The sequence below is a fragment of the Rattus rattus genome, chromosome 1, assembly GCF_011064425.1.
Source record: "Rattus rattus isolate New Zealand chromosome 1, Rrattus_CSIRO_v1, whole genome shotgun sequence".
NCBI lineage: Eukaryota > Metazoa > Chordata > Mammalia > Rodentia > Muridae > Rattus > Rattus rattus.
Genome location: NC_046154.1, coordinates 30,064,211 through 30,090,167, shown reverse-complemented (window position 1 = coordinate 30,090,167; position 25,957 = coordinate 30,064,211). Strand labels below are relative to the sequence as shown.

Below are 25,957 nucleotides of genomic sequence, written 5' to 3'. Positions count from 1 at the left end.
AGAGGTAGGAGCTAGAGCAGAGAGCTCCAGGAGGGCAGACTCTGCCTATTCTGTGCCTAGTTTGGGACTGGAGCAAACAGCCTCTGAATGATAAATCCCTATTAGCATCCTGGCTGGTGTGAGCTGAGCCAGCCCAGGACTGACCCTTTGCTAATTAGCCTGGGCTTTCCCTTTTGATGGGAGCAATTTTCAGATCACTGACAGAGCTCATGTACAATTCAAATGTGCAGTCAGGGGCAGGAAAACACAAAGCCCTTTTCCTCTGCATGCAAAAGGAGCAACACATCTGCTGAAGAGTGGAGAAAACAGGGTGAAATGGCCCCCCGAGGGCCTTCATTTAAAGGAAAGCCTGGGCAGAGCTAGCCTCATAGTTGTTGTAAATGCCTCTACCAGTGGACATTTTTAAAGTGTCTGAAGGAAAAGAGAAGCCTGTGCCTAGCAGCTGGTGAAGACTGGTCTTTGTGGGCATCAGACCTCTCCTCCTCCTCGTCACTGGATGCAGAGTGCCAGGAACCTCAGGGAAACACCTCAGAGGGGCTATCATTCTCCTCCATCCACTTGCTCCCAGATTCCTATGATGAATCACTTTATTTATTTATTTTTTTAATCTTTATTAACTTGAGTATTTCTTATTTACATTTCGATTGTTATTCCCCTTCCTGGTTTCCGGACCAACATCCCCCTAACCCCCCCTCCCCTTCTATAGGGACTTCCCCTCCCCATCCTCCCCCCATTACCACCCTGCCCCCAACAATCACGTTCACTGGGGGTTCAGTCTTGGCAGGACCAAGGGCTTCCCCTTCCCCTGGTGCCCTTACTAGGCTATTACATTGCTACCTATGAGGTTGGAGCCCAGGGTCAGTCCATGTATAGTCTTTGGGTAGTGGCTTAGTCCCTGGAAGCTCTGGTTGGTTGGCATTGTTGTTCATATGGGGGTCTCAAGTCCCTTCAAGCTCTTCCAGTCCTTTCTCTGATTCCTTCAACAGGGGTCCCGTTCTCAGTTCAGTGGTTTGCTGATGGCATTCGCCTATGTATTTGCTGTATTCTGGCTGTGTCTCTCAGGAGAGATCTACATCCGGTTCCTGTCGGCCTGCACTTCTTTGCTTCATCCATCTTATCTAGTTTGGTGGCTGTATAAGTATGGGCCACATGTGGGGCAGGCTCTGAATGGGTCACTCCTTCTTTAAAAGGGGAACAAGAATACCCTTGGCAGGGAATAGGGAGGCAAAGTTTAGAACAGAGGCAGAAGGAATGAATCACTTTAAATGTGACCTCTGGTTCTACCTGGAAGAGGGGCTGGAGAGCAGTGTTGCTGTGTTTCCAGAGTCAACGTTGCTCTCTCCCCCCCTCTTTCCCTTACCCCATCTTTCTGCTCTCTTTCTGTGATCATGTTGCCAACTCATTTTTCTTCTTCCACCCTGTGCACAAATCCTGGGATATGATACCCAAGTATCTATCCCCAGGGACCCACGGTCAGGAGAAACAGCCACATCCTAGGAGTTCAGTGCTTCAGCACCACGGACAGGGCACCACCAGTCACCAACTTCTACCTGTGTCACAGTTCTAGGTCCATCTATGGAAAGGTGACTTTGAGAACCTTATGTTATTGATGGAACAGGGTTTTGAGTAATGGAGGGACCCAACCATATCCCTTGTCGGCAAATAGCAGAGTTAAAGGCCCAGACTTTTGGATTCTTGCTGTTACACCAAATTAGGAATTTCACCACTTGTTTGATTCAGCAACTTTTTGCTGTATTTGTTTAGTCTTTGTGTGTTGGCATGCATGCACACATGAGCACATAGGTGCCATCATGTGTTTTTGTGGGGGCCAGAGGGCAACTCATGGGACTTAATTCTCTCCTTCTAACCTGTAGGTTCCCAGGAGGTTTGATGAGGGCTTCAAGTTTGAGGCCAAGTAACCCACTGGCCCAATTCTCATGTAGGCAAAGGACTTACCGGTCTCCTTCCCTTTGGACTCAGGCCATTTCCACTATGAAAATATCAGTCCAAACAGTGTTTATGGATAAAGCTGCAAATGGAGTCGGTGTCTTGCCATCCAACTCATATAAACCAAGCGTGGTGATGTGCCACATCCTGGCTGTGGATTTGGTGGCAAACCCACTGCGGATTTACACTTTCATCAGTTCATTTCTGTTTGCCAAATCACTGTTCTTATTTTCCTCCTGGGAGGACCTATGTGCACAGCTTTTCTCTGTGTGGTTTGCCCTGGGTTGCTGTATCAGAAGTTGCTGTTCGCGGTGCATGCCCTAAATGACAGACAGTAGGCAGGAGCCTAGGAGTTCTTGTGATTGACAGCTGAGGAAAGAGTTCCTTAAGCCAAAGGAACACTGGGACTACTCCAGGAAGAGGTTAAGCTTCCTACATTGTGCCAAATAGAGTATCTACATCTTCTTTCCATGCATGCATCCTTCATGAATGGTAGGTAGAGTAGTGGCTAGAGAAGTGGAATTTTGCCTCATGTTGCCTAGGGTTAATTTATGTTTTTATAACCTATTAGCTACTGATCTGAGGAAAACGATTCAATTTTCCTGAATCTCAGTTTAATCTGCAAAATGGGAATTATAATAGTGTCCATCTAACGCAGTTATGTGGGCATATGGGATGGATTGCTAACATATAAAATGCAGAAGACAGAAAAAAAAAAAGAGCAACCCATGACTAGACCCAAAGGCCCAGGAGAGCTCATGCTCTGAGAAGCAGGTCCAATACTATTCTTCATATGGGAAAATGGGATGAGTCAAGCCTTCGTGTCTTGGATGTTGGTCTATCTGCTTAGCTTTTTCTTTGCCCTGGGCCAAAACCATCGCTCGGGGATCTTCTCAGATTCAAACAACTCGGTAATAGTTCCCTACTTTCATTCTTAATGGCCCACCAGGCTCAGACTGGCAAATACCTGTCCCTAGACACACCTGGGTCCTTTGGTTAGTGTGACAGAGGGACATGGCATAACCCAATCAGCAAGAGTGTGCCACCAGCAGAGAAGAGAGATCATTGCAGCCCAGAATCCGGGATTCCCCCAGTGGAGAACAGTCCCCGTCTGGTGGCAGCTGATGGCCAGGCAAACAAGCTACATCTGGACAGCCAGGCAGAGAAAATCATATTTGGTCCACAGCGGTGGCTTCCATGTTCAGTGTATCCGAGAGAATCCGAGAGCCTGGAGGTAGAATTAGGAAGCTGATTGGCTTGGGATTATTCCCACAGAGCAATTGGTTGTGGTCCGGGGACAGACTTGCTGCTTTGTCCCTCCGGCTGTGCATTGTCTTCTGCCTTCTTTATTTTTTGCTGCCCATGTTGAGAGGAAGAAGGAGCCCCTGGTCTGTTTCCCTGTCCCTAAAGCAGCATGACTATGCTCAGCTCTTTCTAGTAAATCCCAGGCTCTGACCTGTGGTGCTGGAGGCAGAGAGTAGCCAGGGCTGTGGCTTTGGGAGTTTGTCCCCACATGGTGAGTGAAGCCCTTGGAGCTAGCCAAGGGGAGGGGCAGTGGGGTGGGATGTCCTGAACTTGGCTTTTGCTGCTCTGGGTTTGAATCCCAGTAACACACAGTTACCAGTTTCACCCTGAAGGGGTCCCTTTGCTCCCTTTCCTTGACATACGTTAACAACACAACAGCGTGTTTCTTGCAACACTATCATGTTGTATGTTGTACACAACAGTGTGTTTCTTGTAACACTATCATGTGTATGTTGTACACTTTGGTCATACCTCCACATCCCACATACACACATACATTGTACTTTCTTGTCCTTTCTTGTCTTCCCTCTTGGTCTCCTTCTATGTCTCAAATAATCTTCCTTTCATTTTCTTACTTTAGTGACTTTGCAGAGAGAGAGAGAGAAAGAGAGAGAGAGAGAAGAGAGAGAGAGAGAGAGAGAGAGAGAGAGAGATATTAAGAGAGACAGTGCCTGTGTCTGTGTGTATCTGTGTCTCTGTATGTGTGTGTTGTTAAGGATGTCAAGGGGTGTGTGTATGGAAGGGGATGAGTCTGCTTATATTTGCACGTGTGGAGGTCAGAGGTTGACATCAGGCCTGTTTCTCTATCACTCAGTCTGCACATTGGTTTTTTGAGACAGGGTCTCTTACTGAACCTGGAACTTGCCGGTTTATCTACATAGAGTTCAAGTAAGTCCCTCTCTCCCCAAGCACTAGGGTTGCAGACAAATACAGAACCATCAGGCCATTTACTACTACTACTACTACTACTACTACTACTACTACTACTACTATTACTACTACTACCACTACCACCACCACCACCACCACCACCACCACCACCACCACCACCACCACCACTACACTATTACTACTACTACTACTAACATGAACTCAGAAATATGAATGCAGGTCCCCATGCTCACAACAGCAAATACCTTATCAGCCCTTTGTGTATATTTTTTTTTAAATCTAAATTCCACACATACATCTTGAAAACATGATATTTGTCGGCCTGAGTCCAGCTGATCTGCTCAATGCAATGGCCTCTCTAACTCCATCCATTTTTCTGCAGATGACATAATTTCATCGTATGCGGTTTTAAACCTTGAAGAACTCAAGGCCTTCACCTTGAAGTGACAAGGCCAGAGGTGTAACAGCCATCGAAAAGGGCCGCTGCACAATCTCTGTCTCCCTTCGTCTCTGCCCCCTCTTCCCCCTCCCTGACTGCCCACTCGCTAGCCCTGCCCTAAACCAGAGCTGCCTGGAACTAGGCAGCCTTCCCCGGCCCTGCTGAAAGAAAGATTAAATTTGGCTTGTGCCGGTGAGATTCTCACTGGAACCGGGGAGTTCCTAACTTGGATGGGGGAAATTACATCTTTATTTGAGACTTAGCGTTTCTATCAATCATGAACACAGACTACACAGAGCACCTTAGGATTAGCTGCACCTGTGAATTTGCCCCTGATATGATCACAGGTTATTTCCATAAAATATTACAGTGGCTAAAAGCATCTCCACATAGCGGGCTTCAAATGACAGCCATTATCAGTTCTGCCGCTTGCTTGTGGTGGCAGTGCCCGGACAAAGGCAAGGGCTTCTATTGCTGCATAACAAAAATCTCAAAATATTTTGGAAACTGTATTCCAGCATAATTGGCTGCCCTTTGCAATTCTTTGTATTTTTTTTCCCCTTACACAAATTGAAGACATCGTTTACAAAGGGATTGCCAGGTTGCCCAAAGGGGACTGTGGTACTAAAAGAGGGAAGAAAATGTCCCAAAGTGAATGCAGAATGTGAGAGGTTAGGTTCCCCTGTGCATTAGGGAATCAGAGCAGTCGTTCTCAACTGGGTGCGATTCACCAAACTCTCACCAGGGGGCACCTGTCAATTCTGAATCAGTTTTTGCTTGTCCTAGTGGGAGACGGTATACCGGCTGTCCAATGGCTAGAGGCCATGGACATCACTGAGCTTTCTCCATGCACAGGAAAGGTCCACCGGCAGACTCTCAGAATGTCCGTAGTGCCGAGTTTGAGCGCCACCAGGCTAGTCACTTTGCAGACCTCTGATTCTCTTAAATATTAAATCTACAGTGGAAAGTAGCATGCAACCTCGTCAGAAACACCCACGCAACACCTACTGCACATCTGCCATGCATACAGGAATGTGGATTCACCGGGATCGTAGAGGTGGAGTGTGCTCTGTGGCTGCAGGGTGGCTGGACGTGACCTTGTGAATGCCTGTGCAAGGTGCTTGGGGGTGCCAGGCAGGGTGCTGGAAGATATGCTGACACATCTTCCTCTCATCTGACCTTTAGATCCTGTCTCTGGGCGGGGACTCTAAGCTCTAGCCGTGCCCTTATAGGAAGACACTCACCGATGTCTACAACATGTCTTCCATAGGACCTCTTTGTTCTGCAGATATCCTAATGACTGTCAACCTGTGATCTTCTTGAAGGAGACTTGGCACATTGACATCTGTGGTTTCTCTTGTCTGAAATTCATCTTATTGATATATCCCTCGACAGCTCTTCTCTAGGAGCGCTCTGACAGGGAGGAGGGTTAGGTCGGGTGTGCCCGTCAGGTGAGGTGCACAGGAATACTGGAATTGGTGCTCATTCCTTATACTACCCTCATTGCCCCAGTGTTTGCTGCTTATAGGACCTAGAGAGAAGAGAACAGCCTCTCTCACTGGGTCAACGAGAAGGAAGGACTGTGGGACACGCACACTCAGTAGGTAAGGGAGCAGTAGTCAGAAAAACGAACCTGTGAGGCAAGGCCTTTATTGGGGTCCAGAATGTTATCTAGGTGGCTTCCCCATCGTGTGTTATAATTATAATTGGTAGATTTAGAACAGTCAGGCCCAAGGTCCTGGAGACCATGCGGTGATCTACATGGTCCATATGGGGCTTAGGGACCAGTGGAACAACTTAGGTAGGTCCCATTCCCCTGTTCCTTAGGCCAGTGGTCAAGGCTGAGGTCTGGATGGATCCCAATGAGGAAAGGGAGGGTTAGAGAAGCAGTTGCACCAGGACACTTAAGGATTCCTCTCATGGGAGAAACGCCAACCTATGTTCCAAATGGACAGCAAAGCAATGTGAGGTAGTAACGTGCTCTCTTGGGAGTAGGCTAGATGGGTGAGCACATGGCCCTTACTTCAGGGAAAGACAGACGCTAAGCAATGTGTGACGATGCAGTGGAGATGCAGGAATACTGAGAACACACAGCAGGGACTTGTGTGTTTGTGGGGTGCCATGTAATGTGGAGGTCCGGGAGGTTCTCTTGGAGGCTCTAAACTGAAGGATGAGTGGAATTGGTGAGAGCAAGCTACAATGAAAGAATGTTTCTGTCAGAGAATGGGCAAGTTGCAGATCTCAGAGTGAGTGACAGCAGGGAGAATCAAAGTACCCCAAAGGGGTCTGACTCCTGATGGAGTATCCTTTAAGAGGTGGCAGGATGCAAGGCGTGGGAAAAGAGCAGGGGCAGGCTCATGAGGAATCATGGGTTTCTCGACTGGGCTCAAGGGAGGAACAGCTGAACAGCTTCAGGCAAGAAACAGGGTGTCTTTGTTTCTTGGAAAGGGAAGAGAAACAAGTTTGCACCCCGGACACTAGTGAGGTTTCCATGTAAACTGAGTGTGGAACCATGGGTTAGGCTGACTATGTGAAGATATTCCCTCAAACAATTAGGCAAGATCAAGAATAAACCAGGGAACTCTGGCTCGGAACAGGAGGGGCCAAACCAATGTGGGTCAAACTGGTTTCCATGCAGTGTTCAGGATGAAGGAAGATTGTGCTGGACTGAGAAATGATTGAGGATGAAAAGACGGGCCCGTGTGTGTGTGTGTGTGTGTGTGTGTGTGTGTGTGTGTGTGTGTGTGTGTGTGTGTCTGTGTCTGTGTGTGTGTGTGTGTGTGTGTGTGTGTGTGTGTGTGTCTGTGTGTGTGTGTGTGTGTCTGTGTGTGTGTGTGTGTGTGTGTCTGTGTGTGTGTCTCTGTGTGTGTGTGTCTGTGTGTGTGTGTGTGTGTGTGTGTGTGTATGTGTGTGTGTGTGTGTGTGTGTGTGTGTGTCTGTGTGTGTGTGTGTGTGTGTGTGTGTGTGTGTGTGTGTGTCTGTGTGTGTGTGTGTGTGTGTGTGTGTGTGTGTGTGTGTGGGTGTGGGTGTGTGTGTGTCTGTGTGTGTGTGTGTAGTTTGATCGTCAAGAAGGTGGGAGAGGGGAGTGTCCTTCATCACCCAGCCACACTAGGAAGGCTCTGAGGAGGTGGCCTATAGACTGAGCATGGAACAGTGAGTTAGACAGAGCAGGGAGGGGTAGAGCAGGTAAACAGCTTAGCACTGAGGGCCTGAAGGACCGGACCAGGCAGGTTCACAGTAAGGAATCTGTTTGTGATGTATGAAAACCCCGAAGGCACAGCAAGAGAAGTTAAACTGAGTCTAGCACCAGCGTCCCTGAGGATGAGCAGTCCTCCGCTCTTTCCTCAGGGGGTTATGAAGAGCCAGGGATGCTGCTGGGCCAGCCTCTGCCATCTGCATTAAGGCTGCCCTTCCGAGAAGCGTCACAGAGATGGGCCAGTGGCCAGTGGTATACTGGAGGTGTTTAGTGATGTCCCCAGGACCAGTGGGACACCTCCGCCATGATGATTTATCCAGCATCTGCCACCGTATCCTGCAATTCCTCTTCAGGCAGGTTCATTAACTGGAAGGCTTTGGCAGATCTCTAGCATCTGCCCAGACGGCACTCCTAGACGCGCGGCTCCAGTCTAATTGCCTTCTGGCCATCTTCGCCCGCATGTCCCACTGGTAATCTCCAACGAAATTTGTCCAAAATTGACCTTATCAGTCAATAAATATTTACAGAATTGAATTGAATTTTCCTGCCAAATTTCTCAAAAGAGCTATCTTCTAAAAAAAAAAAAAATCATTATTTGTAGACAACACGACTATGTGCCTAAAACACCTAAGGGAGTCAGCCGAGAAGTTTCTAGAATTAAGAACCTGGTTGGATGTGAGAAGAATATGTAAAAATCAATAGGTTTTATGTATATTAGTCATAACAAAAAATAGGGGGAAAAAGTGTTATTCGCTAGGGCAACAAAAAGTATATAAACTTTCTGAGCGTAACCACAAGCAAGATGGGGTAGGATTTGCATAAAGAATGGTCTCTGTTCCTTGAATTTATTGTGTGCCAAGTACTCCACTGAGCTGTTAGCAATGCTGCCATTGTTACCACGTCTTTCTGTCTGTGTCTGTCTGTCTGTCTGTCTGTCCATTTATGGCTATCATATCACAGAAGTGATTTTCTTCTTATTTATTTACTTACGTGTAATTTATTAAGGCTTCTTTGTACATGTGTCATGGTGCACATGGGGATGAGAGGTCAAGTTTTGGGGATCAATTCTCTCCTTCCACCACGGGTTCTGGGGATCAAATTCTAGCTGTCAGGTTGTCTCACTAGTGTGGTGGCTCATTTTGAAAGTGTTGGAACTAAGTCTTAAATAGTTTAAATTAGTAGCTCATATGGTAGGGAGTGGTCAGCCATGACAGTCAAATCCAAGGCAATGGCTTCCAAATTCTACGGCTGTAACCTGTTCATCAAGCCGCCTCCCAAATGACCCAAATATGGGCCAATGGAGTTGGTGGGTGTTTTCAGAATGTTATAATAAGATTCATTCATCTCACTCAGTCTACTCAAAAACTATGTACTGAGTTTCTGCTGCAGCCAATTATTATTGGATTGGGTACTAGAGAAACAATCTGAATACAATCTCCGGGAGCCTCTTGATGAAGACAGCTACATACACACGCCATTATATCACCGTCGGTGGAGGCTGCGCCGTTCAGAATGAGTGATGAATGGGCTGCAGCGTACTTGAGGCTGCCTCGAGAATTCTGAGCGGGCTCCTGGAGGAGGTAATGATGCTCTAAGTGCCTGCAGTTAGCTTGGCGAGGAATAGTCCGTGTGCAGAGCTGGGCGGGCAATTAGTATTCATTCATTCATTCTCTCAGCCTCTGTGAGCATCTGCTAAGGGCCAGGTGCCCGCCTTGGGGGCCAGAGAAACTGCAGAGGATACAGAGGGATCTACCATCATGGAGGAGGCACTTTTGGAGGTCAGGTGGCCCATATAGTACCCAAGTCAGAAGTGGTTCTGCTAGGGTCGTTGGTGTCAAAGAGAAAGGCCTGGTCTTCCCTCATGGTGGCCTCTGAAGGTGTGACGCTTAAGAAATGAGAGTGTCAGTCAGACGTGCTGGTGAAGGGAGAGGTTTGGAGGAGCCTCTGGCAGGGTCACGAGGAGGGGATGCGATGAGCGAAGGGAGCATCCAAGATATACAGCAGCAGGTGAGAGGCTGGTGATCAGGAAAGAGGCGAGGAGGAAGCAAGCAGTGGGTGCTTTTAGGCTTTGGGGGGTCAAGGAAGGACTTTGTCTTGTTTTCTGCTGACTGGGATGAACAGCTAGCTAACAGTTGCTCCTGGTGGAGTGGACTTTGTCGATGTGAACAAAGGAAGAGTATTACTGGGAGTAAGAGAGATAAATGCAGCCGCTCATAAAAGTGGAATGCTATAATCTGCGTGAGGAATCTAAGCAAATGAAAGGCACACAACCAGGTAGAAACCAACACTGGTGACACACGCTCGGGAGGATTAAAAGCTTGATTCTATAGGGGGAAGGCAGACTGACAGGAAACAGCAAGTCCTGACGCAAGAATGGAGGGCAGGACGTACAGAGCGCTCTCTGGGTCAAATGTAATAAAGATTAGAAGGCTCATGATATGCAGAGAGGATCTACATACCATATACATGATATATAAATATGTAAATAGTTAGAAAACATTATAATGAGAAATGAGCCAAGGATTCCATCAGATAGGTGAACCCCAAGGGGAAGCATTTAAATGATTAAGGAAAAGTGAAGGGTTATAGCATGCTGTGTGTCTGCAATTCCAACTGAGGCAGGGAAATCAAGAGTTCCGAGCCTGCCTGGGCTTCATAGAAAGACTCAGTCTCCAAAAAATAAAAAAAAGAATGAGAGAAAATGGAAGAGGAGGAGGAAGAGGAAGAGGAAGAGGAGGAGGAAAGAGAGGGAGGAGGAAGAAAGGGACGAAGGGGACAGGCAGAATAAAGAAAAGCAAAGGAGACTTAGTGAGCAAGAAAGATCGCTTTGGACAGTAAGCGCGAAGACTCCAGTTTAAATCCAGCACTCAGTAAGAATCCAGGCACGGCCGTGCATGAGTTTGTAACCCCAGCACCACGGGATGTGGAGAGAGGAAGAGAGCTGGGGCTTGCTGGCCTCCAACCTAGCTACAGGTTCAGGGAGAGACCCTGTCTCAGAGGAATGAAGTGGAAGGTAGGAAACAGGATGCTGATGTCCGCTTTCCTCTGCACGTGTGTTCACGGGCATGTACAATTGCATACAAGCACCATATAACATGTGCACGTGAGTGTGAGCACACACACACACACACACACACACACACACACACACACACACTCTCTCTCTCTCAAAGGGAGACAATGAGATGTAGATTCCGAATCTGTCAAGGTGGCAAATCCCTCTGTGTAAGAAAATCCACCATCAGTGCCATCGAAGATGCCTTGAGATGGGCATTTGTAGACATGGTGACAAGAATGTAATTGGCACACACATTCTAGAAGATATTTTTGGAAATCTTGAGGCTAAGCCTCAGGGATGTTTATCCCGTTTGATCCAGTAACCTGAATGTTTGAAGGTTTGACATAGAGAAGTCATCTGAAAACAAATAAAGTAAAAACTAAAAACTAAAATAAATAAATAAATAAATAAATAAATAAATAAATCCTTCTTGCTAGCAGTGGTGGAGCACGCAATCCCAGCCCTCGGGGGGCAGAGGCAGGCGGATCTCTGAGTTCAAAACCATCTGGGTTTACAGACTGAATTTTCCAGGTCAGCCAAGGCTCCACAGGGAAAGATTGTTTTGGAAAACCAACCAAACAAACAAACAAAACAACAACAACAGACACCTTCTCACCCAGTTCTCTGGGGTTGCTTAGCTCTGTAGGAAGTTGTATTAACCAGAGCCCCAGGGCACGGAGGACCATGCGGTTTTTCTAGCCCCGCCCCCAGATGAGAAAGGGCACCTGGTCGAGAGAGCCCTGGCATCATCAGCATTTCTGGCTGCAGCAAGCTGCCCTGGGTTATAAAATTCTCAACTCTCCGACGTCCATTTAATTTCTGGGAGACTTCCAAATAAGCCCCACTTTCACCCCTCTCTAGCCACGCCCAACAGTGCCCTCTACAGAGCTTGGTCAGACAGCCCGTGTTTACAGTACCCCAGCGGACAGCAAAGCTGGGTGCAGTGACTGCATAAACCGGCGTCCATGCTGGGCCTCTGGCCATGGAAACTCATTTTCCACTGCACTGCCTGGCATCCAGTCACCAGACCAGGTCCGGGTTGTGTTTATAAACGGGATTAAGAAAAGAAAAGATCCAGAAGTGATTTAGGTGGCTGACAGTAGCACGGTTGAGTAAACTCTAGGATAACCATACACTGGGACGACGGGCATCCTTTTAAAATGCAGTTTATGAACAGTTTCAGTATCTTGGGGGGAAAAAAAACACCCTCGTGTTGTGTTTACTGAATTGTTACAAAGGAAAACCAAGAAATGACCTAAATGGCCGTACTCAGAGGAGTGACTGAATACACTGAGATACACCCATGCCAGGCAATATTATACATTGATATAAAAAATAAGTTAGATCTGTAGCTACTGACCCGAAAGGTGTCCCTAACGTACTGTTATGTTAGCGAGCAAGTTGCAGAGAAATGAGCTAAACTGCAATCTCATTTTAAAAACAAAACCATAAAATGCTCTCCCAGAAAGTGTCCATATGCTTGCCCGAGAGAAGAGGAGGTAGGGGCAGCGGGTTGCCAGCCTGGATGCTTACTTGGCTAACTCTGCTCGGTGCTCGAGAGAGGGAATACAGGGTGCCCTTCTAGCGCTAAGGGAGCAAGGCTGTAAATCAACGTATTTACGCCTGTGCATCTATGTGTGTTATAAGTCGACATTGCTTTTTTGTAATCGAAGGTTGAAGAATGATTTACTACAGAGCCTTCCAACGGATGTGTATGGTATTTTCTAAACAGTTTTAACTGTGCATGGAAAAAATGAGAAAATGAGACTATTAATAGCTATTGCCTCTGAAGGAATGTGAGGCTCCAATTCTCCATCCTTTTTAACCTGGCCTGTGTTTTTCAAGTGCTCCACAAAGAGCAGGATGTGTGTCACTATTTCACATACGGTGGCCTTGCACCCTCTCGCCAGCCGGTCCCGTGTCTGCCTGGTATGGGCTAGCCTCTGCTCACCTTGCTCAGCCCCTCCTGCTCGCCTTTGCTATAACTGATCTTCTCAGCAGATGCTGATTGGATGTGCTGGAGCCAGGACTGAGCTCTCATAGCATGAGTCTTATTTCCAGCGGGACCATTTAGATATGAAACTTAGAGACCTCCTCCAAGACCCTCGTCGTAGTCTCTCGGTGACATCCTTTACTTCCTGTCACTGTCTTCTCTAAGATCTGCTCTCTGGGTCCCCTCCTTTGTTGTCTCTGCCTCCACCTCTTTCACCCTTATTGTCCCATGACATGGGTAGTGTTTTCAGGGTACATTTGGGGTCCATGTTCTGGGATCCTCTGCTTCTCTCTTTACAGCACGAAAGATTATTGTCTCAGGGTTTTACTGCTGTGAACAGACACCATGACCAAGGCAACTCTTAGAAGGGCAACGTTTAATTGGGGCTGGCTTACAGGTTCAGTGGTTCAGTCCATTATCATCAAGGCAGGGGCATGGCAGCATCCAGGCAGGCGTGGTGCAGGAGGAGCTGAGACTTCTTTATTTGAAAACACTGGCTTCCAGGCAGCTAGGATGAAGGTCTTAATATCCATGCCCGCCGAGACATGCGTCCTCCAACAAGGCCACACCTACTTCCCAAAGGTCACACCTCCTAATAGTGCTACTCCCTGGGCCAAGCATATTCCAATCATCGCAATCATTCCCAGATTCCAAGTCAGCGTCTCCAGGTTTGGGCAGCCATCCCCAGTAGTAGAGATGGCGGCGCTGTTGGTATCAATGGTTGTACTAGACATGAATGAGGTCAGATATTAAGACTCTGAGGGGCCTATATGTCAGAAACACTCTCTGCACTCCTAAAGGGGTTCAGTTACAATGCTGCTTCCGTGGCTGGGTGGAGGCTCTATCTGGTCCATGACCTAGGCCACTGAGGCTCATCACAGGATGGACGCAGTGGAAGGAACCAATCAGCGAGTTGGTGTAGTGACATCGCTGGGCTTCTGCAGGTCATGAGATGGAGCAATCTTGGTGCCTGTAGTAGAAAGGGGTGCTCAGGGCGTGGTGCCCGGGCCCTTTGGAAAGCTGAGGCATGGAAACTCTACTTCTTTACTCTTGTGGATGCTATCTGGTTTCTCTTCAGTCGTGAACTTGTTTCTACCTTGTCCAGTGCTCATGTCTAGTGTTCATTCCATTCACCGTTATTGGGAATCAGGACTCACACTTTCTGTAATGAAGGTATTACTCTTCAACCTAATGTGTGTATGCCTTTTACACACACACACATACACGCAAGCTCACACACATAAACACTGTCACACACACACACATACACGTACACACACATTCACATAAACATGCTCATGCAATTCACCTTCACCAACTCACACACGTACATACTTACACACACACACACACACTTATACACGTACACACACTCACATACACACTTGCATAAAACCGTCAATCTTACAATATCTTTAAGAAAATTAGAAAACCACAGATGCTCATTTATTTCTATTGTCTCTGATAACTTTATAACATGGATTTTTTTTAAAGCACTCTGTTAATCTTTTATTCTATATGGAATTTACTTTGATATATGATTTGAAGATAATTATTTCCTGAAATAGCAATGTTTTTTTGGTTTTGTTGATTAAAAAAAACTCCTTTATCTCAGTTTTTGTCTCTTTCTTTCTTTCCTTCCTTCCTTCCTTCCTTCTTTTCTTGTAGTGCTACGTCATGCTGTATCCTGACACCCTTCCTCCAGTTTCCACGTGCCATTCATGATACAATTTATTATTCTTTATTATGAAAATACTAAATTTTCTACCCTTTAAAAGACAACACACTGTCCAAATAACCCATTTTTCAAGTTAAATTTAGGTATCATTTTCCCAGAGTTAAAACATGTCCTTGGGCTTTTGACGAGCATTACATCAGGCGGATAAATTAGCTTTTCAATAACTTTTTGAGAGGTTAATATTATAAATTAACCTTTCAGTAGTTAGGCTTTTCCACTCAAGACTCCATCATTTCTCTCCAATTATCCTGATTTTTTAAAAAAAATCCCTCTGTAAAACTTCTTTCCAGAAAGTACTTACATGTTTTTCTCCCTCCCTCTCTCCCCTCTTCTCTCCCTCCCTTCCGCCATTTCTCCCTCCCTCCCTCCCTCCCTCTATCCATTCCTCACTTTGACCCTCCCTTCATCTCTCTCTCCCTCCCACCCACCCTCTCTCTCACCCATCCTTCCTCCCTCCTTCCCTTCCCTCCCCCTCCCTCCCTCCATCTTTTTCTCTCCCCTCACTCCCTCCTTTTGTTTCATGACACTGAGGGTCAACACCAGGGCTTCGCCCGTGTTAAGTGAGCCCCACATCATGAGCTACTCCAAGAGCCTGCCTACACACTTGCCCCAGGTTTATTTCTGTGTACACCACATACCTTGTAGTTGCCAATGAGAGGAACTCTAGCCTGCTTTCATCTGTGAACTGGCGTCGACGAACCTTATTGACTTTTGCATGGTTTGCATTGGGTTACTTTGCTGAAATTCCTTCTTAGTCCTAATAGCTTTATGATCGATTCCTTTGGGCTTCCTGGGCACATTAACATACCGTCTGCCAGCCTTCTCTTTGCATCTCCCTTTCTCATTTCTTTCTCGGGTGTTGCGTGCTGAGTTTTTCCAGTCGGGCACGTGGTCCTCGGGAGGATGCTGACATCCCTGTCTGTTTTTTGAGTCCTATCAGATGCTTCACCTACAGTCCAGGGGCTGATGAATGGAAGGCAGTGTTCTGCTTCCTTCTGAATGCTTATTTTAATCAGAATTACATGCCTAATTTTATTAAATGCCTCTTTAGCATTTATCCAGAAGCCCTTAACTTTCCCACCCTTAATGGAATACTTTGTATTAAGAGATTTCTTAATATTAAAGTCATTTAGAGATTAAGTGTCCTTCGTCAGCTAATCCCTAAAGTGGTTTTAAAAAATTAGCGCTGAGTCAACTTATCAGCGCCATCATAGAGGAAGTGGCTCGACTATCTGAAGTCCCAACACTGAGTCACGGTAGTTGAGGCTCCGTTCTTTAATTCCTCTCTGCTCTAATTCAGCCTCTGTAAGGGGAGATATTAACAGTGTCCATCCAATGTCGCTATTGTGATTACCATAAGGGCAGAGGTCTTAGAGTTGTCTGAGACCACTGCCTGAGTATGAAATCCTACTAGGTGATGGAGAACTGACTGTGTGCCTGCCTGCCACTGAGAATGCAGGATGTAAAGATCTCCACCCACATGGTTCCCATTCTTATATTCATATCTTCAAATGTCCATATGGATGCATGGAATTATGCTGTCCTGGCAAACAGAGGTGAAGCTGGCATGGTCTTAGCACATTGCTAAGTGTGTAGTGAGAAAATGTAGATGCACAGGACTGAGGGACACTTTGGATGGTAAGCTGGAGTACAGGCAGGGAGAGATTCCAAAGCATCAAACCATGTAGAGACCCCCGTAGACATGAGTTTTCTTTCCTTGTTGATGAGCAGGGAGGAGCCACTGGATGTTGGAGGCCATGGTGATGGGGGTGACTGAGTCCTGGTTCTGTCTTGAAATGATGCCTCTGAATGAAAAGGGCCAGAGTACGTGACTGAGAGTTGGGAGTCCAAGGAAGAGCTTGGTATAGGAGGGTGGGGGTGAGATAGACAGAGACACTGGTCACTGGGCTGTGAAGAGAAAAAAGTCACTTCCAGTCTTTAGATTTTGTGGTGGGGTCACCATCCCATCCCCAAAGTAAAGGAGCAGCAGGTGTGGGAAGAGTGGGTATTCATTCCAAATTAGGTCTGGAGCCCAGAGATAGCAACTGGCTTGCACTGTGCAGTTGCACACCATCAGTGCACGAATGGGAAGTCCTCTGGGCTAGTCAGAGACAAGAGGCTCCACGGTTGAGCCTGGAAAGGAAACAGAGCCATCAGATGAGAGGAAGAGGGTACAGTGGTATGAGAGGAAACCATGGTGTGGCTGCTTTTAGTAAGGTTCAACTCTAGCAGCAGCATCAACAGCGCAGGAGATCCAACTAGAAACACTACCTCGCCAAACCCTCCTACCCTGACTCACTATCCATCTGAAGCTCTCTTTGAGCAAGATACAGCTGGCAAGCACAAGGTATAGCCTGAGCTGCGGCAGCTGAGTAGTGTGAGGGTCTCAAAGAGGTCAGTTAGCAAGAAGATAGGTTGCATACGCCCAGCACATCTGGTCTCTGATCTTGCCGTACCTGTTCTCAGGTAGACATGTAGGGACAGTAAGGCAGAACTGTTGAGCATAGAGAAGGATCAAGAGGCAGGCTGTGCTACCAGTCGATCTGGCTGTGAAGGAGAGGAGAGAGCTGGGCTTCAGAAGGAGTGGTGTGGGGTTGTTTTTATGAAAGGTAGAGTCTGGAACGTATTTGAACTGAAAAGACCCCAGTGGTGAGGAAACAGCAGGGCATGTACAAGACATATCCTTAAATGCCAGGAAGTGTATGGCTACAATAATCCCATTTAGGCGGAGGAGGAAGAATGACAGTGTGAGGCAGATGCATTGGTAGCTTATATTCTCTAGTGCGGGGAGGGGAATGAGGCCATCAGCTGAGACTAGGGAAGCTGTAGTCAACAGAGGAGGTTTGAGATGGTCCCCTGGCTTGGTTGAAAGGTCTATAATGCAGTCTGGTTGCGGTTGTGTCTGACTTTAAGCTATCTGCATTAGCTTTCCTCCTATAGAGCTGTCCTGAAGCTCCAATATAACTGAAAACAATGTGCCACACAGGGATAGGCTGGGTGCCAATCCCAGGGCAGCCCATAGGAAGCCCTCAGTAAAATGATGGTTCTTTAACACTGTACTTCCGCCTCCTGGAAACTCCTGAGAGGTTCTAGTGGCCTCACTGAACTTTTCCCTTTCTCTCTTCCAGGCCAGAACTGCACATTCCATCTTCAGGGTCCCAATGGCACAGTGGAGAGCCCAGGGTTCCCTTACGGCTACCCCAATTATGCCAACTGCACGTGGACCATCACCGCGGAGGACCAGCACAGGATCCAGCTCGTGTTCCAGTCCTTCGCCCTAGAAGAGGACTTTGATGTCCTATCAGTGTTTGATGGCCCACCGCAGGCAGAGAACCTTCGAACAAGGTACCATTCTCCCCTCTCCTCCCTGTTGCAAGCAGCTAGGCCTGAGCCAAGCTTGGTGAACAGAGGAATTCTGCTTTATTACTTAAGTTTACATCAGCCTGTGTTAACTACACATAATAATGCATAGAATGTATTTTGATCATAAGCGCTCTTTTGTCCTTCTCCTGCTCTCATTGACTCTTTTATACTGACTCCTTGCAATTTGTCTTCTACATTTATTTCTCACGTCTCTTTATATGTGTATGAACCAAAGAGTTAAACTAGGGTTACTTAGTAGAGCCTAGGCAAAGGCCTTCTTTAAAGAAGTACTGAGCACCTTAACAGTGCCTGAAGACAATGCATCTTTCTCACCTCCAGCAATTTAACTTCCTGAAATCCTCAGGAAGGGGCAGGGCCTCTTAAACCCCTTCCCTCCCTGAATGTGGATGGATCAGGTCTTATGCGGGGCATTGACTTCCTTTCTATGGGGCCCTCCCTCAACACCTCTGCTTGCTTGCTGTTGCTTTTATAACAAGGTTTTGCTATACAGCCCAGTACCTCAAACTTGTAATCCCCCCTGACCCCACCTCGGTCTCCTGAGCGCTAGGGTTACAGGCAGACCTCCCTCACCCTGCCTACTTTCTCAGTTTTCTTTAAGGCTCTCGATTCCTCCCTCCTACGTTGTTGCAATATGATTGGCAGGGCTGTGTCAGACACTTGGGAAAACTGGGTAGAAAACAGAAGTTATAGAGAATTCCTAGTCTTTTCATTGACATTTCTTTGCCTGGCTTACGTATATTTTTGTCTGTCTGTCTGCCTGTTGGGTATACCCTTCACAGACAGAGAAAATGCTCATAGTTTCACCTGGCCCCGAGTCATGTAGGTTTGACGGTTGTAAGCGATGGGTGGTGCTGTCACGCAGCATGGGTCTGGAACCATGGAGACGTTCTGAAATAGCCCTTGCATTTGGACACCTTGATTGTGGGGATAGATTGAGACTTTGAGCTGGCTCTAATCCTCTCTAACTCTATCATGTCCAATGGAAGGTCAAACCAGAGAGAGAGGCTGAGATGGCTAAGAGCTATGCCGCTGCGTTGCCTCCCAAGACAAGGGGGTCACAGAGGAGAAGATAGTTGGAGAACGTCACCCTCAGCGGGAATGGCAGACTTCTAGGCAGTTAGTTCCACCACAAAAGCTCTCTGTTTCGGTGACCTGGAGGCCGGCTACGCATCCATCATTAGATATGCTAGCTCAACTTTCTCACTTAAGCCTCCAAGCTTGTCAGAGACCTAACGGGTTCGTGGTTCATCAGCCAAATTCTGGGGTGTTTAGGGCGTCTGTCTCAGGCTTACTCTCTAAGCTAGCTCGAGGGTGTTTCTGCACACCTCATGTGCAGGGTGGCTCCCCCAGCCAGTGAGTCTGGGAAGCCTGCAGCAGAGTTAGGGTAGTGCCTTCCAGGCATGACAGGGCTGATCTGTCTTCCTATGATATTGCATACAGTGAGGCATACAGGTGATACATAATGAAACCTTGTTAAAGGGACTAAAGTCCTCATTCATTCATTCATCCACTCAATGAATATTCTGTGAATATTTGTTTCACACTAGTTCTGTCCCAAGTGCTGGGGCAGCCCAGCAGCCAGCAGATGGAAGTCACTGTCACCATGGAGTTCACATGCTAATGTGAAGACAGGCATGGGCTATCTCAGTGGCCGGCGTACAGGCAAAGCAGTGCCAGGGTAGCTGGCGGGACTGGATTTTGGAGGGAGGGCCACTGAAAGGGACACGTGACAGCTTCCTGTGTGGGCATCTAGGGAATGTTTCCAGGCCACAGGCATGGGTGGCACCGGGGCTTTAGGGAGGGTGTTCCTTCTAAGTGCAGCCCACCCCGAGGAGCGTCATCTGGTTACGTGGTGGCTCCATGGGTAGGTTACCCCTGCTAATGGTGGGCTTCCCACCGTGTCACATTCATGCTATTCATTTCAGAAGAAGCCAGAGTCAGGCAGCACCCACTAGGAGGAAGAGCTGGAAAAATGCCTCTGCCGCTGAGCTCCCTTGGCTGCATGGGAGCTCACACATTGGTGCAATCCAGCAGGAAAAATGAGCCCAGAGAACAAGGGAATGTGCCATCCTGGGAGGGGACGATGGTGCTTCTGGCAGCTCACATTAGAGCTTACTAGTTGCCCCAGGTTTTCTCATTCATGAATCAGTTGTCATGTTTGTGTGTGTAGAGGAAGTCAGCCATTGTCACAGAATGGCCCAGGACTGTGTGCATCTGTCTTCATGGCTCCCGGGCATACCTCTCCTTCTTTGTGGGTTCCTATGTTCTTTCCATCCCCTCATTCTTGACAGACATTTTCCTGTTTTATTGGTCTTTTAAACCCCCCCAGTGCTGGGGCCATCAATTTTATTCTTTCTCCATTATCTAACATATTGATTTCTACTTTTATCTTTCTCCATTCTTTTCTCCCACTTACCTTAGGCTGACGTTGCTCTTTGTGGGGGTTTCACGAATTGAATTAGTCCCATTATTTCTTGTTTGATAATAAAAGCATTAAGAGGCATTTTTCCCCTAAGTGCAACTCTGACCATATCCTGTAAATTTTGACGGGTAGTTGTTATTTCAGAAAGAGTTTCTAATTGCAGTTTTGTTCTTGCTTTGACTCTGGAGGCTTCTCCTCAGAATTTCAAGTATTATCTGTTTATTCTCTTAAAACGTATGATCTGCTTTTATTGCATTATGATTGGATTATGCCTCTCGACGTTAGGCGATTGTTGATTTTCCCTCTTCCCTTTAAGACCATATTTTATAAATGTTCTATGAGTATTGGGAAAAATCAAATATTTTTGCATCGAAGGATGAAAATTCATGTTATTAATCCTCTGGGGTTTCTCCAATTTCTTATTTATTGTTTAATTGATATTCATCGAGGTAAGCAGTGGACTGCTCTCCGGCTCACAGAGCTGTCATTACTGCAATTTATAAGTTTTAAAACACATCCAGTGTTTTGATGTGGGATCCACTGCCTAGACATAATTTTTTTACATTGTCATGCATGCAGAATGGTGTGTGTGTGTGTGTGTGTGTGTGTGTGTGTGTGTGTGTGTGTGTGCACTCGTGCCTGCCTGCATGCTTGCATGCATGTAAGGTGAGTGAAGGTCCCCATAGAGGCCAGGAGAGGGCATTTGATTCCCTGGAGTTGGGGTTACAGGCAGATGTGAGTGACCTCACATGGGTGCCGAAAACTGAACTTGGACCTCTGCAAGCCACTGAACCATTTCCCCAGCTCCCGGTAAATATTTTTAAACATTGAGTCTTCACTGTGATTTTTTTAATTTTCCTGATATAAAAATTACCTTCCTTATCTAATGATTTCTTTCGCCTTTAATTTTACTCAGATACTAATATTGCCGTCCCACCCCACCTTTTTTTTTTTTTTTTTTTTTTTAGGATTGCATTTATCTATTTTAATTTGTCAACGACATTGTTTAGGGATGACTCTTATCCCTAAAATGTCACCGGGTTTTTAAGAGGTCCTAACAGGACTGCATTCTTTAGCAGCAGAGCTTGGTCCACTCCCCTTCCAGGCTGTTCTTGCTCACCCCTGATGTTTGATACCTTCTATTTTTAAGCTTTCTTGATGTCGCTTCTTTTCTCCTGTCTTCAAGTACAAGACTTCTTCACTTTACCCCCCATGACTTTCACCCTGCTTGCGGTTGAAGTGACTTCCTTAAAGCATATTTTTAAGCTGCATCTCTCTGTCAACATCCTGATAACCTTTCCCGCAATGGAGCCTGGGTGGCTGGGCAGGCGTCTTCTGGAGGGAGTTTTGAGTCCCACAGAACTCTTTGTCTTTGTCTCCAAAGTTGATGTATCTCTTTCACACCTCGGGTCACAGGTGGCTTGGCGTCCCACCATAGCCTTGACGCTCCATCTCGAATGGGACAACTAGCAGGTTTTTACCCTCTTGATGCCATTGTGAGTGGGATTGATTTTCCCGATTTCATTTTTGCTAATCCGTAGAAATGCGGTTGACCTCACTGTATTGATCTGTGCTCTGTAACCTTACTGAATTCTCCTCTGCCCACGGTCCTGTGTGCATCTCCGAGCGAGAGCAATTTGACTAACGCCTTTCTAGTTTGGATAGCCCTGCCTTCTGTTCGCACAGAAGTATTGGCCGGAAGCTCCGGTACAAGACTGTACAAAGGTGGGCGTGGCACCGTGTCCACGTGACGGAGAGGAAGTATGTCATTTCCCACTGTGAGTTACGATATGAGAGATGCACATCGGAGAATGCCAGGCCAGGTGATGGCCAGGACCAGAGCAATAGAGAGAGGAGATGGGGTGGATTTTTACGTTATGAGAAATAGTTGTCTCAAGGGTCACAAGCATCTTTCTGGGGACTTGGAGGGAATAGAAAGAACCACAGAGGATGATTCAGCGGTGTTTAGCTCAGACACAGAAAACGGTTCCTGTGAGCCCGTAGTAAACTCCAGTCCACAGGAAGATGGGCAGTGCATACATGCATGTCCCATGCACATGCATATCCTACATCATGAATAGGCATATCATGTGTATTATGCAATGAACCATGGACATGCATTCGGTGTTTGCAATATGTAGTACACATACATCTGAGACGTGTGTGATATTGATGTGCAAAGTGTGTGTACAAGGCAATGTGTCCTACTCTCTGGCTAGGACATGGCTGACCAGCATGCTTTTGCACAGATGTTGTTCTTCATGTACTAAACAGGTGAGTAGTCTCTTCAGTATCATCCGGTGAGACATCACAGTAAGAGGTGTGTGTGTGTGTGCGTGTGTGTTTGCGTGTGCCTATGCAAACACATATCCGCACATACTTGCAGGTGTATATTGCAGGGCTAGGGATTGCTAAGCAAGCATTCCGCCCCACCCTCTGCTTCTCATTTCCAGCCTCTAATCTCTATTTTTATTAATGCCATGATGTCATGCAAGTCTGACTTTGCTGAGCCTTATCTGTGAAGTGGAGGTGACTGTCTCATCTCCCAGGGCTGACATGTGAGCTTTCTGCCGCGGGTCCCTGCAGGCTCCGGAAATGTTGTCTGCATCCTTCTTGCTCTCCAGTGCCTCAGCCTAAGAGCTCAGGCATCTCTGGAAGGCTTTGGCCCTGTCCTAACGCCTTATCTGTGCCTTCTGGTCAGAACCCTCTCCTCAGGGAACCGAAGGCATTGTATGAAGACACAGAGAGAGGACCAGGCTCAGGGAGAGGTTGACCATTAATGCACACGACGCAGGCGTGCAATGTGCGCTAGGCAATGCAACGAGTTTCTGCATGCAACATAGATATAGAACATGTAGCATGCATACATTTACCACGAGTGCATATGTGATACAGCGTTAGGCTTGTGCAGTGTATCACATATCTGTCTAGTGTGTATGTGTGCCATGTGTGTGTGAAGTGTGTGTGCAAGGTATCATGTGTGTGCTGTGTGTGCATGGAATGGATCAGTGTGTTCTGGACGCCGTAATGTTCCTCTTTCCCTTCCTCTCCCACCCTGAGGGTGGACTGGAGCCAAGAGGCCTGCAGCAGCTTTCTCTCCACCTGCAGTCCTTGCAGGCCTCTGTATTTATTGCCTACACCTTAGCAGGCAGGCACTTGGCAGTGACTGCTCTCGGTGCATTCCTAATGCTCCCCTCTCTCTTCATCCCTCCAGCATCCTGATCATCGAAACCGTTATGCTTGCTCAACAGTCAACGCCCAACCCTTCAAACCCCACCTTTCTGCCATTTCTCCCTCCCGGGGTGGGTTATGAGCTTCGATTTAACCCCCACTGGAACCTAAGTGCTTTGGGTAGAGACAAGCCTCTCGCCAGATTTTGCTGTGTCAGAGCCACGCAGAGAACTGGGCTCTTACCGTGCACGTGGAAGGCATGCAAGAGCTTCATGTTTGTGAGGCCCTGGCAGGCTGCTTCCACACTGCCCCCAGTATCCCCATCTATAAAATGGGCCTATCATACCGTATCTACCTTAGTACCTCTGTGGTTGGCTAATGGCGATTATATAGAACCATATACGTATACTGTCTTGAAATGTACAAAGTACGAGTAAAAGCAATGCTTGCACGAAACCTTAGAAAATGCGAGCCTGAATTTCCCAAGGCGTAGGAAGGAGCAGTGGCTATTGACGGAACGCAATCTAGATGTTCACAGGACCTCTGACAATGCTTGGAATCTCTCTCTCTCTCTCTCTCTCTCTCTCTCTCTCTCTCTCTCTCTGTGTGTGTGTGTGTGTGTGTGTGTGTGTGTGAGAGAGAGAGAGAGAGAGAGAGAGAGAGAGAGAATGAATGTGGTAGTACTGGGGATTGAACCTGGGGCCCCCGGCATGCTAGGCAAGCACTTTACAGCTCTGCTCCAGTCCTAGCCATCCTAAGACATTTTTGATTGCATGTCTCAGGATGCCAATGGCCTCTGGCAGGCTGAGGCCAAGGATGCTACTACAAATCTCAGGACGTGCGGGATGCCCGTGCACAGCAAATAACTCTCTGGCTCCCAATGCAGCAGCGTTGAAGCTAAGACACCCCAGGGACACTTGACTCGAACGTTCAAGGACCTCAGCTTCAGACCTGCTTGCACTGAATCCTCTTACTCCGTCAGTGACCTTGGGTAAACAAGTCAGCCCATCCGAGCCTCAGTTTCCCTCTCTCTGTGAAGCAGAGCTTTCTCGGTGACGCTGCATTGGCAGCCACACCTGGCGTCGCTGACAGAGAGGTGCCAGTAGGCACCGTGCGCCAGGCACAGCTTGCAGTATCTGAAGACGCCATTCATCTCCCTGAGCCTGCCTCTCTCCAGCAGGAGTTCAGAGCATCTCCTTGCAAGATCTCACATCTCATCTAGCGCTATTCACAAGCAGCCACATCCCGGGGTGCCAGAAGGCAGCGTCTGGCTGCTTGAAATTAAATTTACAATAGAATCTGATCAGTTTCTTCTCATAATGGATCAGGGTGGGAGAATGGGATAGAGAATGGGTCCTGGAGGCTGAGGAGCCTGTAGGAGTTTGGAAATTAGCAAGAAAGGAACAAAGTGCCTTCCAGATAATGCAGTGTCAGCCCTGCCTGGATGAATTACTGAAACAATCCCCACGTTTCTGCTTTTGTACAATTAGATGGCCTTTCAGAGCTGGCAAACATCCCATTGAACGGCAGTCTAATGTGGAGTGAAGTTTGCTAATGGAGCACCAGCCGACGTAATCTACGGAGGCTCTGCTAATAAACTGCATCTCTGTAAGTCGGAGGGTTTATAGGGCGCTAGTGATGACTGCCCCAGTTAAGCACAGCTAAGCATCCCTTAATTTAGACATTTGGGCTCCCGTTATGGGAAGTGCTACGACTCGTTCGCTCAGTTACTGGCAATAGACATTCTGTCATCAGCCTAAGGTGGAATGGAGTCGCAGTCATTTGGAGCTGGTCGCAGATCTCACTCAACTGGCGTTAGACACCTGTTTGGAACTCGTAACGATCCACAAACTTGCCAGATTTACTATCTCCTTATGAATATGAATTGCAGCAGATGCCTCCATCGGACCTCCTCACTGGGGTCCATACTGTGCTTTGCACACCAACAGGGCTGGCCTTGGCATGTCCTCTCTCAGGATTCCTTTGGGGATGGGCCTTTGTGGACAGGAGGTGGTTGAGAGGACCCCTGGGGATGAGGGAGAAATCTCCTGGGTAGGATGAGACAGAGAGGACACGGGAAAGGACAAGAAGTTACGTGACACAGCAAACCTGTGGTGTGCCAGCCACGATGCTAGACACGTTTGTTGATTCGTTCATTGTCGTGGTTTGATGTTTATTGGATGCCTACCAGGAGTGCCAGGTGTTGGAGATATAACAGTTAATGAGACAGCATCTTCCTTCAAGGAACTTTCAGAATCTTGAGGGAGCCAAGTGACTAATTGGGCAGACAGTCGACAGTGCTGAGAGCAGAGCTAGGAAGCCGTCCTCATCTGAGGTGGGGTCGGGGGTTCTGTGGGTGCTTATCTCAGGGCCTCAGATGCTCTCCTTCCAGGTACTCCTTCTCTTGGTTACT

At 47.3% G+C, this 25,957-nt stretch overlaps 1 protein-coding gene across 1 annotated transcript in view; it reads left to right on the top strand.

Moving 5' to 3' along the window:
- The window catches only part of Csmd2 (CUB and Sushi multiple domains 2), a 569,599-nt gene that overhangs the window by 54,223 nt on the left and 489,419 nt on the right, over positions 1–25,957 (top strand). The window contains exon 2 of the mRNA XM_032897562.1: positions 17,696–17,912. Within this exon, the coding sequence (XP_032753453.1) occupies positions 17,696–17,912 (217 nt within the window). The remainder of the gene's footprint in view (positions 1–17,695; positions 17,913–25,957) is intronic.